General features: G+C 32.9%; 1 protein-coding gene across 3 annotated transcripts in view; it reads left to right on the top strand.

Annotated features, from left to right (window-relative positions):
* The window catches only part of NEK1 (NIMA related kinase 1), a 101,317-nt gene extending 85,011 nt beyond the window's left edge, over positions 1-16,306 (top strand). For 2 of the 3 annotated variants that reach the window (XM_045831325.1, XM_045831328.1), the window contains 5 exons: positions 3,667-3,818; positions 7,461-7,669; positions 8,703-8,833; positions 9,007-9,139; positions 14,117-16,306. In XM_045831325.1, coding sequence (XP_045687281.1) covers positions 3,667-3,818; positions 7,461-7,669; positions 8,703-8,833; positions 9,007-9,139; positions 14,117-14,130 — 639 coding nt within the window. In that variant the 3' untranslated portion in view covers positions 14,131-16,306. The remainder of the gene's footprint in view (positions 1-3,666; positions 3,819-7,460; positions 7,670-8,702; positions 8,834-9,006; positions 9,140-14,116) is intronic. The other variant, XM_045831326.1, reaches the window with a different exon arrangement.
* Positions 16,307-17,879: the final 1,573 nt, after the last annotated feature.

A 17,879-nucleotide genomic window follows, 5' to 3' on the forward strand; every position in this document is an offset into this window, starting at 1 on the left:
ACCTTGTTCTGAAATTTACTTTGTCAGGTTTTAATATAGCCATTCCAGCTTTCTTGTGCTTAATGTTTATGTGATATATATTCTTACATCCTTTACTTTTAATCAGATACTTTATATTTAAAATAGATTTCTTAAAGTTATCATATAGTTGAGATTTGCTTTTTAACCATTTGACAATCTTTTAATTAAAGTCATTAGACCATTCAGATTTAATGTAATTTTTGATAAATTATCATTATGATTGAGTTTAAACTTACTTTGGTTTTTGTCTCATTATTTTTTTTTTTACTTTTATTCTCTCCTTTTAGATTGAATATTTTTAGTCTTTTATCTCTACTACTTGCTTACAAGGTAGATGTTAAAAAATATTTAATAGTCTTTCTCAATTTTCAAGATACATCTTTAGCTTATCACAGTTTTTCTTTAAATAGTATTATACCAATTCACATATAAGAACTGTACAACAGTATACCTACTTTGATTTCTACTCTCTTGTTTATCATCAGTGATATTGTTATTACTTCTGTTACATGTCAGTAACACCACAAAATATTTTTATTGTTTATGCTTTAAATATTCAGTTATCTTTTACAGAAATTAAAAATTGAGAAAGTCTTTTAAATTTACATATTTATCATTTCTGACATTCTTCATTTCTTTGGTAAAATTCAGGTTTCTATCAGGTATTATTTTCTTCAACTTCAAAAACTTCCTTTGTCACTTCTTGTGTAACCTTGTTGGTAATAATTTTTTTTCAGCTTTTGCTTATTTAAATATATTTTTATTTCACTTTCATTTCAAAAGGATATTTCATTACATCCAGACTTATGTCGTCTGGGTTGCATTGTTTCTAACAAGAAACGCTGTTAATGAAGTAGCAGCTTTCACAAGGTATTTGTAGTCCTGGCTGGTGTGGCTCAGTGGATTGTGTGCCAGCCTGTGAACCAAGGGGTCACTGGTTCGATTCCTGTCAGGGCACATGCCTGGGTTGCTGGCCGGATCCCCCAGTTGGGGGTGCATAAGAGGCAACTGCACACTGATGTTTCTCTTCCTCTTTCTCCCTCCCTTCCCCTCTGTCTAAAACTAAATAAATAAAATCTTTTAAAAAAGAATGACTTGATAAAATTGAGAGGATAACACTTAAAGATCACTGAAGGTAAATTTTTAATAAGTCAAAATAAAATAGTCTAAAGATGTGATCTTCTCATGATCTGACTTGTGTAAGAACAGAATGCAGGTTGCCAAATGAAAAAGCTACTTGTCCTTCCCTGTCGTCCCTCCTCACTCTAGGGGATAGTGAATAATGGGTAGAGAGAGACCAGGTGTGTTCCACCGATACTCTCCTCATCCGGGGAATGGAGTGGACCACTGATCTCTCTGAATACTTGAGAATTTCTTTTCTTTCAATGCACAGCCAGACGTGTACCTTAAATGTCTTCTTTTGATTTGCTAAAATATCAAGTCTCAGGTGATGTTCATAGTTTGTACCTTTGATAAATATTTATAATTTTTAAATTAGTGTTTTAAATTCCTTTTTAATCTGGTTTATGGGTTGGAGTGAGCAAATACTTGTATAAGTTATTTTGAGAGCACAAGGTTATAGTTTAATTACAGTAAGGAAAGGCTAAACAAATGTGCTCATTATAAATCACTTCATAGTATTACCAGAGAATAACTAGTTCATAATTTTATATGAAAAATACTACAGATGTAAAAGTGAGTTAATAGGTTTTTTTTAAGTACAATTTCATGTGAAGTTTTGTTAGTGCAACTAGTATTCTTTTACTGTCTTACATGGCTGTCTTCATTTTTGAGGAAAAATAGAAGTAATCCAACAATTTAAAAAATCTAAAGGAAGCATATATTTTTTATGTTTTAAAGTTTTCTAAAACATTGCTCTCCTGTTTGATTTATAATGGCAACAAATGTTAGTTGTGTAAAATCATGCTATGAAGAATCTAGAAAAAAATTAGTCTGACTATAGAGATCTATGAATGTTCAAGCTAGAATATTGCTTTTAACAAGGTAAAAAAATTAGTAGAATCAGAATTATAAAGCTGAAAGTTTTCTTATATGAAATTTTCTGACCAAAGATGAATATCCTGTTAAAAACTTTAACAGTTTGTTAAAGAAGATGACGAACATTAATGACTTTTTAACGCAGGACGGATAGCTGTTGGGTTGGTAGGTGTGTAAACCCATTCTGAGAGGAGGTTGTCCGATTACATAGCACTTGAAGTGTCTTCCCAACTGTGTTATTGTTTATGCTGTGAAAGTTATCTTAATTAGTGAAAGGAATACATTAGAATTGAGATGATTTTCCAGGGCTAAAATTTATGTCAGCCTAAAAAATATTGCATCCTTTCATGTAGTCGCTTTGTATTTAGGCATGTAATGCATATATGCTATTAATTTTTTTGATTAGCATATATCTGGAGAAACTATTGCTGGATGTATATTTTGCATACTGCTGGTTTATAATATACATGGTTCAAACCATTAAAATAATAAACAAGGCAAGCATAAATTCTGCTGACGGTAGGAGATTCAGCAAAAGACATACTTTCAGTACTATTATTAAGTGCTTTAACAAGCAGTGTATCTTTAACATCTTGTAGTTTGTAACCATTTTTTCCCCCGAGTGCTATAATATGTAAATTATGTTCAAATAATGGAAATTTATCCTTTTTTATTCTCAAAAACAGATTGTACCAATAAAATCAGCCAAGTATATAAATTTTCATTAACATGCTGAACATTGTGTTTTCACAGTCTCCCATCTGGTGCTGGGTTCTTATCAAGGGCCCTGGGAGTCCTGTTTCGGGTCTCAGGATGCTTTTGAAGTGAACCCAGCCCTGAGACTTGTATAATAGGTATCTGTTTTGCAGCCCATTGACATTCTCATTGTTGGTGGGCAAATGCTAGTCCTAATATCCCTGATCTTACCCAACACAAATTCAAATTCTAAACACCTCAACTGTATGCATTGTTTCTCTCAGTTCAGTTTGTTGAGTTCTTTCTGGCCTTGCTGTTACAATGGTTCTCACTATGAACACTTGAAAGACTCCACTCATAGTCCATTACTGGGGGAAGCAGTATTAGGCGTTTTTGTTTTTTTTTTTGTACTAAGTTGAGGTCCCTGATTTAACCAGTGTCAGCTGGCCAGCAACTCTTAGTGGCAAAGTGATACAAAGAGCCACCAATTATGTGTAACTGTGCTTAGCCAAGCTTCGGACTAACTCTAGGATTTGGATATATATGGAGGGTTGGCCTTAGGAAGGTAGAGGAAGACTTAGCAGAGACACCATAAACGTGGGACATTATCGACCATGAGTGTGAAGGAGTAAACCAGCAGTTTCTAGCACTGCTGGGCTCCTGACACATGGCCAGTTCCACGCCGTGTGCACATCCCACGTAAACAACTCTCCGTGCCTTTTGAAGGTGACTTTGTGTTGAAACCTCTGAGCTGAAATTCAAGCATAACTTGCAGGTTTAGTTTCCTCCCTGAAATTCAAGAGAATTTGTTCTCACCTTGGGCAAGTCAGCCATTAATACATATATCTCACATGTATATAATAATAAAATTATTAGCTCTAATTTTCTAATTTTTTGGTTTTATTTTCTAATTATCTTACTTGTAATAAGAAATCTGTTGGCTTTTTTTAGATGTTGAGAACATGTTCACTTCCAGATCTCTCAAAGCTGTTCAGAACACTGATGGATGTTCCCACTGTAGGAGATGTACGCCAGGACAATCTGGAAGTAGATGAAATTGAAGATGAGCACATTAAAGAAGGACCTTCTGATTCTGAAGACATGTGCGTATGGCATCATTAACACATAGTCACACTAACAGAATTCCGAATTTGTATGTGTTCTAGAGATGATGACTCACCTAGACAGTTTTTTAAAGAGATTTGTAGCTAAGTTTTCACTATGCCTTTAACTTTTTACAGCATATTTAAAGTACAGTCATGCAAGTTTTGATTTTTGCCTATGTATTTCTGCCTCTGAATGATGTCACTTAATCTCACTTGAAGAAGAAAGAAAATAGTTTCCATTGGTGTTCTCTCTCTTACTCACCACTTAGCATCCAGCACAATGGCTTGCACTGGAAAGGTGCTTGATAACAACTATTAAGGGAATGAATGTTAGCAGGCTAATGACTATTTAATAGTGTCACACCACATGACACAGGGATTGCAGCTGGAATTTCTGAAGTACTTCCTTAGTCGACTACAGTTGCCCAGGAAGATGACCAAAACTCCATCCACGTCTCTCTTCTGACGTGAACGATTTCAAAACCATGGCAGCAGAGAGGTAGCGGGGGGGAATAGCTGTTTGGTTTGTGTGTGTCTGCATGTGCTTACACGTCGTTTTGCATGTAACTTACGTAATAGCTTTCACAAAATTCCTTTTCTTGTGATTCATGAGGAATCTAAAGTTTAGGGGGCTGATTTAACCAGCTCTTCTGAGAGTGTTGGAAGGAATGGCCCTTTAGTCAGTGATCCTGCTCCATGTCCTCTGACACCAGTCAGCCTCCAGCCCCTCAGACAAAGGTGCAAACTTTGGGGGAATAGAACCAGAGTACCCTGGATTAAAGTGTTTGAGGAGGGGCAGTATATTTAAGTCACCAGGAAATATATTGCAAAATATTAAAACTTGTATGATTTATTTTTGATTTTTTAACTTAATTTTCTCCTTTTCACCTCTGCCATTCAATAGAAAGAACTCATGTTTTGGTGTCATTGAATGCATTGTGTCAGTCTTGCCATTTTCCCTATAATACTTGAGCCAGGGCTACTTCATCGGCTACATTTCATTTCCTCTCTTTGTTTTTCTTAAGCCTTATTCCTTCTTAAGTTTCTAGCCAAATTTTATCTTTTAAATGTTGCCCTTTATTTTGATTTTTCATAGAGTTCTGTAGAATTTTGCTGGTGCCCTCAAAATTTGGAGGAAAAGTGACCCTTTTATCTTTTTTCCTTCTGCTTAGCTGTGGTCATTAGCATCTTCACTGTCTTTTCATTAAGCGTATTGGAGAACACTACACTTCAGCACCTGTGTGGCTGACAAAGTGCTAGGTTACAGTTTCTTTCTCAGTTTTTATATAAAGTCATTGGTTTTTATCTGAGTGAGCTGTAGCTTATTTGTGGCTCCTGTCCTTTCAGTCACTGGTTGATTACAGTTTATTTTAAAATTTAAATTAGAAGACTTTAAAATGATTTTTTTAAATTTGAAAAAGAAATGATTTTTGAAAGTAAGTTATTCCATGTCTATTATAGGAAAATTTCACTTGATATTTCCTTTGTGGAAAAAAATTTTTTTCGATCCAAATTTTACTCAAGGTAGTACAACATGAAAGCCTAGTTAAAAAGTGAATTTGGGACAAGGTTTTAAAGTACCTGAGACAATTTTTTGAATGTTCACTTCATAAGAGATCTTAATCTTCTCATATTTTCCTCACAATCGTTGACTTAGCAGCCCTGCTTAAAATAAGCTTTTATCAATGATTACTGTCCAGTCACTGTAGTAATGGTACCTAGCAGGTGTACCTGGTCTGTTCGTTTTGTAATTAAATAGTAAGTTAAATGCTACTGGTAGGATGATCCAAAAGCACTACACGTTCTCTCTTTCTCACAGATGCTTTGCTTCTCTACATATTCTACAAAGTCAAAGTGTAGGAGTTTGTACACATAAGTAACAAAGTAAAGATATTTCTATATTAAAAGATCATTTTCTTTTTTTAATAGAAATTTTATTCACTGTCTCACATAATATTGTTGAAATTCTAGTTCTTCAGTAAACATTTGTGTATTTGATTGGAGAATAAACTTCAGGAAAGGTCTTTACCAGCCCTTGTATTTGGTTTAGCAAATTTTTCTATTTGCATGCCACTTTAAGAGAAAGAAGCAAATCATAAGAGAGATAACATTGTGACTGCATTTTGGGGTATTGCAGAGTGTTAGAAGACCTAGATTTTGGTCCTGTATTTGTCATTCATTGACTGGGCGCCCTTGAGTGAGTCACTGAAACACTTGAATTCACAGTTCCATGGCTCTAAAGTGAGTTTTGTGGGAATAAAACTTAAATAGTAGGATACAACTAAACTAAAATACTATATAAATATAAAATACTATTTGCATAAATTAGTTTATTTTAGCATTTATAAGTCCATGAAAATAGAATTAATATCCTGAGGAATTTCTTGGAAACAAGATTCCTCAGATAAGATTATTATAGTTAGTGTATTATAATTATGGTAATGTCTACTTATTATGTACTTTAGAAATATTTTCCTTTTTTAAGATTTTATTTGTTTTTAGAGAGAGGGGAAAGGAGGGAGAAAGAGGGGGAGAGAAACATCGATCGATTGCCTATCATACGCTCCCCTACTAGGGAATCAAACCCACAACTCAGGCATGTGCCTGAGAATCGAACTGCAGTGTTTTGCTTTGTGGGGCAGTACCCAGCCAACTGAGCCACACCAGTGAGGGCTTCAGAAATATTTTCAAGAATAAGCATCTAAAGATAAGACTTCTGGTGACCATTTTATTCACTAGATCATCCTATTAACATGAACATATAATTTCCCTAAGTATTTCCAATCCAAGATGTCAAATGCCCAGTGAGAGTTTATATGGAAAGTTCTTTGTATAGAGTGCTATACACCAGGGTTTTACTGACTTTCAAAATTGCATAAAAGAAAAATATTTGAATATTAAGTATTTGTTTTAGAAAACAAGTGAAAAACCTCTTTAGATTATCTTCTTAAAATACTGACATTTCCTTTCAAAATTTAAATAATGAGTAGTATGGAAAGTTACATGATTCTGTTTGGCAAATCAAGACCCATTTTATTTTATTTTATTTTATTTTATTTTTTATTGATTTGAGAGAGAGAGGAATGGGGTGGGAGGAGAGAGAGAGAGAGACATTGATTTGTTGTTCCACGTATTTATGCATTCATTGGTGGTTTCTTGGGGTTCAAACCTGCAACCTTAGTGTAAAGGGACAACACTATAACCAACTGAGCTACCTGGCCTGGGCCTCATGACCATTTTAAACAAGTCATCTTCTATTATGTATTCCAGTCTATGTGTCATGTACTTTATTTATCAGTTGTATTAATTCTTATTTCTTTTGTTAAAAACTGTAGGGGTTTTTTTGCCATGACTGGTGTGGCTCACCTGGGCATCATCCCACAAAACAAAATATTACCAGTTCGATTCCCAGTCAAGGCACATGCCTGGGTTGCAGATTCAATCCCTTCTCAGGGCTCATGCAAGAAGCAACCAATCAGTGTTTCTCTTTCACACTGATATTTCTCTTCCTCGCTTTCTACCCCTCTCCCCCTCTCTCTAAAAATAAATAAATAAAATCTTTTTTACAAAACTGTAGGTTTTTTTCAAATTTTTTAATCTAATATTAGTACTTTTAAAGTTTAATTTTTTAATTTTCAGTGTGTTTGAAGAAACTGACACAGATTTACAAGAGCTTCAGGCCTCTATGGAGCAGTTGCTTAGGGAAGAACCTGGGGAAGAGTACAGTGAGGAGGAAGAGTCAGTTTTAAAGAACAGTGACATTGAGCAGACTGCAAATGGGACTGATGCGCAAGATGAGGAAGACAACCCCAGCAGTGAAAGCGCCCTGAATGAAGAGTGGCACTCAGGTGCGTGATCATGATCGTGATCGTGGTGGGCCTTTTCCTTTTTCAGGTGCACAGGTATTTCAGGTGGAGTATGTTTTTCTGATACCTGATATGAACCATTTCCAATTTTAAATAAAATCAAAGCGTGCTTCTTTGTCCTAACTTTGTATTCATTCTTTTTCTTTTCACACAAATGCACATACCAATTGTTCTATTTTCCCCATTAAATTAAGAAAATGTTTTTTGAAGCATTTTTATTCTGCTTCTTGACAGAATAATAATACTCATTTCTTATTTTTTTAGTAATAAAGATAGTAACTTAGTTTTCTTAGCATTTTATATTTTGCAGAGAGCATCTATGTACATTGGTTAACCGGAAGTGTGTTAATACTAAAGAAAGTTTTTAAAACTTTGGTTTAGAAATTATTCTTTGTTCATAGCACTACCCCTATGATGGAAAGAAAATTAGTGTATTTCATTAACTATTTATTTGGAAGGAGGAGCTCAGTGTGAAAAGGAATGACTCTTTAGTAATTATGTCTTTTACTAGAATTTTTCAAAGCATCTTTGGTGCATAATTGACATAAAACATATAGAGCATTTATAATGTCCTTTAGGTCCTTGACTAAAGTTTTATGGTGTGTATCTTAGGTTGTCTGCCTTCTGCATGTTTTTTTCATGTTTTGCCCCTTGTTTAATACCTACTTTTTAAAAATAGTTGTTAAGGTTGGTTACCTTGATGTAGAACATGTGGATGCACTTTTTAAATTGTTTTTGACTAAATTTGATGATAACTCTCAGGAAGTTTTTATTCTAACCTGGTTTACTGTTTATGTCTATAAAGAAAAAATTTTCAGAGTAACACTCTTATTAAGATAGATTTATATATACATTAATTACCTGCATAAATGACAAGTATAACGACAAAAACTTTATTTAAAGTACAAAGTAGTGTATTTCAATGACATTATTCACTTAAAGAATTTTAGTCTATTAGGGTAATAATTATTCATGTTTTTAATCATAAACAATCTTATTTTTTCATGTTTTTTAGATAACAGTGACGGTGAGATAACTAGTGAGTGTGAATATGACAGTGTCTTTAACCATTTAGAGGAGTTGAGACTCCACCTGGAGCAGGAAATAGGCTTTGAAAAGTTCTTTGAAGTTTATGAGAAAATAAAGGTAAGTGTAATGTCAGTTAAAACATTTAATTTTGAAATATGCTGTGTTTGAAATTACTAGTGAAATGTCAGTGATTTTTATTGGTAAATAGATTTATTATAAATAATTGGCAAAGTCTTCATTAGAGAAAGATGACATTCAAATATTATTTTATATTTGTAAATATGGTATAGGCTATTCATGAAGATGAAGATGAAAATATTGAGATTTGTTCAACCATAGCTCAGAATATTTTGGGAAATGAACATCAGCATCTTTATTCCAAGATTCTTCATTTAGTCATGGCAGATGGGGCCTACCAAGAAGGTAAGATTTCCTCACATTTTTATACTTTAAATAAATGTGCAAAGAAACAAAATGACAAATGTAAATTGATAAGCTTATGTCACATGCATTTTAGTGAAATCTGTATTGGAGCCATATCTAGTATACTTTTAAGCAATTATAAAATTAGTTGTGTCATATACTTTTATTGGTTCTGGCATATACTGATATACTTTTATTGGCTTATATCCTTTAAGTCAATATTTTTATTTAATTTATAAGTAGTATTTGAACGAGATTTTTTTAAAGTCTCCTTGTTGGACAGCTCTAAAAGTTATAATATTTCTTATCAAGGATATTGTGTTAAACTTTTAGACACATATGCTTCAGTAATGTGTAAAGTTTCTCCTAAATACTATCCGTAATCTCTTCCAGAGTAAGTAGAATTCATCTATAGTGATATAAATGCAACCCATTTTTATATTGGGAAAATATTTACCTATAGAGTCACTCAAAATGTTAGGACTTTTTAATTAAAAGTTGTTATAGTTAAAAATGATTTCTCCTTAAATTTCGTCAAGAGCACTAAACATGGAACCGAGAGACCAGTGTTACAGTCCTGACTCTTCAGGAGGCTAATAATGAGACATCGAGTGATTCATTTTGTCTTAAGTTGCAGTTTCTTTGCTGTAAAAATAGAGAGGTGATCTCTAATTAAGGTACTATGGTTGGTTTTCAAAGTATTTATAATGTGCTGCTTCTGTGCCTAGCACTTCATTACTCTGGACATTAATAAGACCTAATCTTTGATCATATGTAATCTTTGATTAGAGTTTCCTTGGGAGATGAGACATAAATATATAAAGGAAAGTTTAAAACTATATAAAAAATGCTCACCTTAAATACTTTTTAGTGCAGTCAGTATTAGAGAAGGGGTGGTTGGATGGACTGCCAAAAATGGAAACAAATGTAGGTGGAACAACTTGTGGGGGAAAACAGAATGAACCAGGAATTAATGTGCATTAAGATTAAATTGACCGTATTAGAAGCTTCTTATTGAGAATTAGTCTTTGTCATTCGAAACTAAAGTGTTTAAAATACACAGGAAATCAGTGAGGATTTTTGAATGAAAGAACTGACACAATGAATGAGATGTTTTATAAAGTTCAGTCCAGCAGCAGTATTCTGGTTGTCTGGAGAGTGCTGAGCTTCAAGTAAGGTCTGATTTGGAACTATAGGTGTGTTTGGGCATGAGATGATGAATACCTGGAGCTCGTGTTCATAGGAATGCAGCTGGTAAAACTCAGCTCAAGGATTTCAGAGCAAGGCTTTTTATAAAAATATATGATATTTTGACTCATGAAAAATGTTTGCTAAAAGGAAATTCAATATATTTTTTTAAATTTTGGGAGCAGCTTTACAGTTACATAAACTTATTTACATTGACTGTTTTTTTTCCTGAACCTTTATATGCATTGTATAAAGCTCAGCAAAAGATGTTTCTTTGAATTGCTTTAACAGAAGTAAAAGTCTTGTAAAAACTCTAATAGTTACTGATAAATCAAAACTAGAAAATCTTTAGGTACAGTGAATTCTGTTATAACATCAAAAAACATTGTATTTTCGTTATTCTTCTTAACAGAATAACTGTCAAAAAAAAGTTAGAGTCATTAGCAACATGTAATGCATTGAATATAGACCAGTATTCTTCATAAGCCAGTAATTAGTGCTGTGTTTATTATTCATTATGGTTTCCTTTAGCTCCCTTAGTAGTTAAGATGATAACAATTAAAATAATGTTTTATATCTCTGGGACATTTACACAATGGAATACTATTCAGCCATTAAAAAGAAGAAAAAATTTACCCTTTGCAACAGGATGGATGGACCTGGAGAACATTATGCTAAGTGAAATAAGCCAGTCAGAGAAAGATAAATATGTGGTTTCACTCATGTGGAATCTAATGAACAAACTGAACTAACAAGCAAAATAGAGACAGACTTATATAGAGAGAGCAGGCTGGCAGGTAGGGGGAAGTAGGATAGCGGGTGGAGGCTCTGAGCAAAAAGGAAAAAAGACTCATGGACATGGACAGCAGTGTGGTAATTTTGGGGACAGGAGGTAGAAGGAGACTAAATCATAAAGGAAAAAAATACAATTAAAAAAAAAGAATTGACTGAATTAGGGAAAAAACTGTAAGAAAAAAATCAAGGTCTGATTAAGAGTTTCTGAATCTACCAAAAGTTATGTTTTTTACAAAAAAAATTAACTATAAAGTAACACCATTTGGAGGAAAAATGGAAGACTGTACTGTATAGATATTCCATTGCACAAAATATCTTGAAAGTTCTCTTCTAGAGTTTCTCGGACAGCTTGTACTCCAGGTTCTTTTGATTATCCTTCTAAGTACAGGTTTTTACTCTGGGAGCATTTAATTTTTTAGAAAAGTTTCCAAGTTACTTAAAATCAAACTTAGTGAATAAAGTGGGTTATCAAGGTAAATAATATGTGGTCTTTTTGTTTTAAATATTTTACCATGAAGTAAGGAGTAAATGAATATATAAACTGATTCTGATTATTTTGAACAAGAACATATTTCTGGAATAGTTATCCAAAACTTCTGTTGTTTTAAATGTATGATTTATGGACTAAAATTGAGGATTTAAAATGTCGATGCTTAAATTTAACAATATAAATTATTATTTATATTGCATACTATTCCAAAAAAGTTAAAGATTGCATTTAAAAACATGTATAGTACAAGATAAAATTAAATTAAGAACAAGCATTTGGGAAAGTCAGTGTGTCAGTTAAATGCATGCAAGCAATATAATATTAAGCTAAGTCTGAAGTAAGAATAAAAATTGAATGGTCTCTACATTTTGTGAAAATAGATCACAAATTTGGGGCTGATCTTTCTAGCAAAGCAGGAAACCTAATTAAGCACTTGAGTCACAGTGTTCAGGGGACAAAACATGTCAGTTACTTGGAGGATAGGTATTTTTGGTATTGAGAGAAAGGAAAAAATTTGCATATTCTTAAAAAGAGGGGACTATGATACAGTTCTCCTAAAACTTGAATAACATGTCAATCCCATTAAAGGGGAAGATTTTTTTTAGACTCCAAGTGAAAAAAATCAAGTCTTAGTCCTTGAAAATGTCTGTTAGCTGTGACTTATTACTATAAAGCAGATGTTTTTTCCCAAAATATTAAAAGATTATTCTTATTATCAGCAAATTGAATATATAAAATTAAAACATTATCTGGAACTTGTGGATTCCTGATTTTATTGAGATCTTGAACCCCATTTTATAAATTAGGGCTGAAAAATAATCCTCAGCAGTTTTTACAGTATTTGGATTTCATGGGACTCTGTCATAATGTGGCATGGTGTAAGTAACTGGCATAAGTACAGACTTTTAGTTTCTTAAGCAGGAAACACACATGTTTTCTCCACATTCATTTTAGATATTGTACTGTGTTTATGTAATGAAATTCTATGCAGCAGTTAAAACAAATGAGCTAAGCTTTCATCTATCAGTATAGATAAACCCACAAATATCATCAGTAGAATAATAGTTCATAGTATCATTTATATAATGTTTAAAAGCAATTTTGTTTAGGTGTGCATATATCTGATAAAAGTGAAAAACCGTGGGAGGGGAGGACGTACATCAGATTCAAGATGCTGATGATGTCCTTGGAGAAGAGGAGAGATCAATAAGGTTGGAAAAGGATACCTTCTATCTGTGAAATGGTTTTCCTTAACAAATACTCCAAAACAGTATGGCCACAAGTTAACTTTTATTAATTCTAGGTAATTAGGTACATGTATGTTCATTACTTTATTCTCTCTACTTTCCTATTTGAAAACTTTGTGTAATTGTAAAAATAACTGAATGTAGTATTGAATGATAACTGTAACATTAGAAGGAATAAAATACGTGTTGCATAAGGTCATGAACCAGCTCTATTGGAAGAAATAAAGGTGTCCGGGTAATTCTTCCTAGGGGAGAGGACATCAGAGTTGGATTTTGAAAGATGAATGGGAATTTACCCCCAAATCAGTATGTGTACTTCCACACAGAGGGATGCAAATGTTGCATTAGGGGAACAATTAGCCATTTGGTGTTACTAAAGAACAATTTGGGTGATGCTTAGGGAAAATGGGCAATGAAAGCAGAGAGAGCTAGGAATATTTAAAAAGCCAGATAATGAAGGGCTTTGCACTCCGTGTAAGGGCACAGGTTCTATCCTGAGGCAGTGGGGCGCTAGTGAAGGGTTTCGAGCAGTGCAGTGATTTGAGATGACACTTGGATTTTAATGAACAAATCACCTTTGCTAGAGTGTGGAAAATAGTGATTGTTTTTTAAAATTAAGTGCTCTATTTAATTTATGGAACAGTGTTTTTTTAGAATAAAGAAAAATTGGAAATAACCAAAATGTCTATAAATAGAAATGCTTGATTATGTCATTTCCATAAAATAAAATGCAATGCAGCCATTGAAATTGACATGGAATATATCTATAACATTCTTTTTCAACATGTTATTGTAAAATTGTCATTATATGGAAATGCTGAAAGAACTTTCCAGTTATCACCCACATACCCACCACCTATATTCTACCATTAACATTTTATTGTCTTGCGTTATTACTTATTTATCCATCTTTTCCTTCATTATATGTTTTAAGGGGAAAAAGTCTGGTCTCAAAACTGCATTTTCTTGTAATTTTTTAAAAAATATTTGTATATGCATAGGAAAAGACCTGGAAAATTTTATATAAAATTATCAACATAGGTTGTCTTTGGGTTATAGATGATAACCCACTTTATTCTCCATTGTATTATCTAAATATTTTATACTGAGTATGTGATATTATAATAAAAACTACAATTTAATACTATGTTAAAGCTCTTTTTCTACAGCAATGAAAAGTATGAATTTTTTATAGCTAGATACATGCTGTTTTATTTGAAGTGAAATGAATTAAATTTTTTTCTTTTTTTTTTACAGATAATGACGAGTAATCCTCAGAACATTCTTTAATCTTCAACTGTATGAAAGCATTTAAATTTGGCTCATCAGAATAACAAGGTTCAGTGGAGAATGTAGCAGTTTTTTATAAATGATATATCAGATTTAAGATGGGCATGCTGATTGCATGAAAAAGATGGACAAACATGACATTTTTCAATTAAGATTCAATTGAGTTCTGTAGTTACTTCCTGCAGAATATATACTTTATTAAATCATCCAACCAAAGCAAAGAGACATTGATCCAGAACTGGACTTGATGGTTTTGAAGAAGATTTACCATGAAGTAAGGTAATTTTTACTTTCAGCAAATGTCTTTATGTTAAAAGAATTACATGGGTTGTGAAAGACCTGCCTGTGGTGTTTCATTTGAGTATTTAAATATAACCCTTTTTTTTTTCTGTTTTCTTGTTGTCATGACCAGCAATTAAGTATCAAATAACCTTGTCAAGGGCTCTACTTAAATCTTTACATTTTGAAGATGGAATTTTTAGCCTTCAAGTTTATATTCTCTGTCCTTTTTCAACCAGTGTGTTTCCTGAAGTAGCTCAGTGAAAAGTCTATAGAAACAGTCTTTGATATCATTGAAAAATTTGATTATGAAAGAATAGCAAAATTCTATTTCCTGATGTTAAAAAAGGTTAATTACTTTTGTTTCTTTTTAATGACCAGAACCAGGAATATTACACCTAAAAATTAATCTGTGAGTTTTAACATTGACCTAGCATATAGCATAAAGTTATTCCTTTATGTTTTCTCTCATGCATGTGCTTATTTGAGATTAAAAAGGAGAAAGGAGTCGTTTTTATTTTGACACTGTGACAGTTTGGGTAACTGTTACTCCGAAGGGGGTAAATGCTGCCTCTTTTATTTCCATTATGAGAAGATCATTAAGATGATAGTCACACAGCTTCATGACGTAGTTTCATTAGCGTCGTCTCAAGTCCAGATGCTTTCAGTAATGAAAGCAGATTTATTTTGAAACTTGAGAACAGAGCAGCCTGATTGGCATAATCTATAATTAGAACAATAAAATCATATCTGGCAGCACTATCGGTACTGTGCTGAATTTATTATGTGTATTATTTCTAACTTCTAAAACTACTTGATTTTTTTACATTTATTTTGTAATATTACTATTAAATTCTTACTGTCTACCTGAAGTACACTATTTGTTGTTATATATTTATTAGCATTATTCTCAATAGAATTCTTCTACACAGAGCTGAGGATAATTTTGTTTCCTTTACCTGATGATTTTCTTCCCTTTTTTTAGAGTAGAAGAATATTTGAATTCTATAATTTAATTCTCTATAATCCTAAAAGATGGGAATGATTTGGAGAGGGGGTTGTTTTTTTTTGTCTTAACCTATCACAACTATTAGAAAAGCAAATAAGGTATACCAGTAGAAAAGTTGTTTAGCCATATTTCAAAAGATGCCATATATATAAGAATAGGGATGACAAATAGGGTTTGTGTCACCTTTAGTCGGTGGTGGTGCATGGCTCTGGAGTGCTCTTATGGAAAGGTCGTCTGTGTCAGTGGGGAGGAGGGCTGTATTGGTCAGTAAGATGTGTTCCACGTGCTGGAGGTGACGTGTGGAAGCATTTGTAGGTTAACAGTAGAGCTAGAATGGGCTATGAAGGCAATTTAGTACTGTCTTCATTTAACAGGCAGGGCCTTGAGTTTTAATGTGAATGAAGGCACTTACATAATGGCCAGCGTGAGGCAAGTTCTAGGTCTTACACAGTGCTGTTTGTTACACATTTTTTAATACTGTCCTTTTAAAAGTAAAAGTTTGTAAATTTTATGAAGTCTGATTTTTCTTTCAGAAATTTGTATTTTTTTGAAGTCTGTTCAAAGAACTTTTGTGAAGTTCTTTTACAAAAACCTGAAGTAACTAAGATTTCCCCTATGTTTTCTTTTACTATTGTTGCTCCTTTTGATCAATGATCATGGTGTATATCTCTGCAGTTTTATCGTTTTCAGTGCACAAATCATGCACTTTTTTGTCAAATGTATCCCTCAGTATTTCATAATTTTTGATGCAATTATACATCATATGTTAAAATTTTCTATTTGTGATTATTTTTCATTAGTATGTAAAAATTTATTTTTAATATTGACCTTGTATCCTGCAATCTTGCTTAACTCTCTTTCCAGTTGTTTTTTTTTTTTTGTTAAAGATTTTATTTACTCTTTTTTTTAGAGAGGGGAAGGGAGAGGGAGAGAAACATGAAAGTGTGATTGCCTCTCCTGTGCCCCCCACCGGGGACCCTTTGATTCGTAGGCTGGCACTCAACCACCGAGCCACACCAGCCAGGGCTCTTTTCAGTTTTTTTAAAGAGCTAGATAGCATATAATTTAAGCTTTGTGGGCCAAAGAGTCTCAATTGCTACTATTCAGCTCTGCCATTATAGTGTAAAAAGAGCCATAGACAATACATAAATGACCATGACTTATTCCAATAAAACTTTATTTTATTGAAAACTTTATAAGTCAAAAACAGATGGTAGCCTGAGTTTGGCCCACAGGCCATATTTTTCTGACTTTTTTCCCCATACGATACCATTTAATTGAAATTTGTTGAGCTATGCTTTTGCCTTAAAGAATGTGCATTCTACAGAAGTAAAATCAATGTTCTATATACTCAGTGGTTATACTTTTAATTTAATGTAATTCATTTGTTATCTATTGATTTTTTGATTTTCTATCAAGTACCTAGAAATGGCTAAAATATCCCATTATGATTTTGTTATGCTTTTTTTCTTGTATTTTCATCTGTCTTTGCTGTATATATTTTGAAGTTGGCTTATTAGCTGCATATTCTTATAAACTGATACTTTTATAATAATATAGTAGTTTTCTTTTGAGGACTATAAGGCAAAAAGCATATCCAGGGTTAACTAACATTAGTTAACCCTGGCTGGTGTGGCTTAGTTGGAGCATCATCTGGTATACCAGAAGCTCTTAGGTTGTAGTTTTGATCTGGAATTGGAAAGAGGCAATTGATCAGTGTTTCTCTCTCTCTCTCAAATCAATTTTTTTAATTAAAAAAAAAGGACATTAGTTTACTATAAGGCAAAAATCACTTCTAGAGTGAATTTTAGCATTGGTGTTATCTTCTTGATGTGCTGGAGTGGCTCATTGCAACTTGTGAGAGATCTTCATTGTTAAATATACAAGACTTTTATGAACTGGTTGTTATAAGCCTGAAATCAAACCTGGTGAGAGTATCTACTGTGTAGGACGTGGCAAATACTATAAATCAAGGTTTCTTTTTTCCTCTGAAGGCCAGTATGCCAGCAGACCACTGATTCTAATCTACTCTTTAAAACTTTCATTGACTTTTTTCTCCTTTAAGTAAACTCGTTATCGAAATGAAAACATTATAACAGGGCCCATTCATAATTGTTCAGCTCAATTATTTTTCAAAAAGAGAATATATTCCTATAGCCAGCATGTGGATAAAGAAAGGAAAGATTTCTAGTATTCCAGAAGCCCCATTTTGTTTTCACCCCTCACAGTAACCTCTGTCTTTTCTTCTACTATCACAGACTTGTTTTGTGAACTGTGTGTGAATGGAATCATATGGTATATACTCTTTTGCATCTGGTTCCTTTTGCCCAATATCGTGTCTGAAATTCATCCATGTTGTTGCACTGAGTGTAGTTTGTTTACTTTGTTCATTCTCAGTAGTGTATTATGTTATTAAAATATTACACAATTTATTTATCCATT

This window comes from Phyllostomus hastatus, unplaced genomic scaffold (assembly GCF_019186645.2).
Source record: "Phyllostomus hastatus isolate PE091 unplaced genomic scaffold, TTU_PhHast_1.1 phas_contig_159, whole genome shotgun sequence".
NCBI lineage: Eukaryota > Metazoa > Chordata > Mammalia > Chiroptera > Phyllostomidae > Phyllostomus > Phyllostomus hastatus.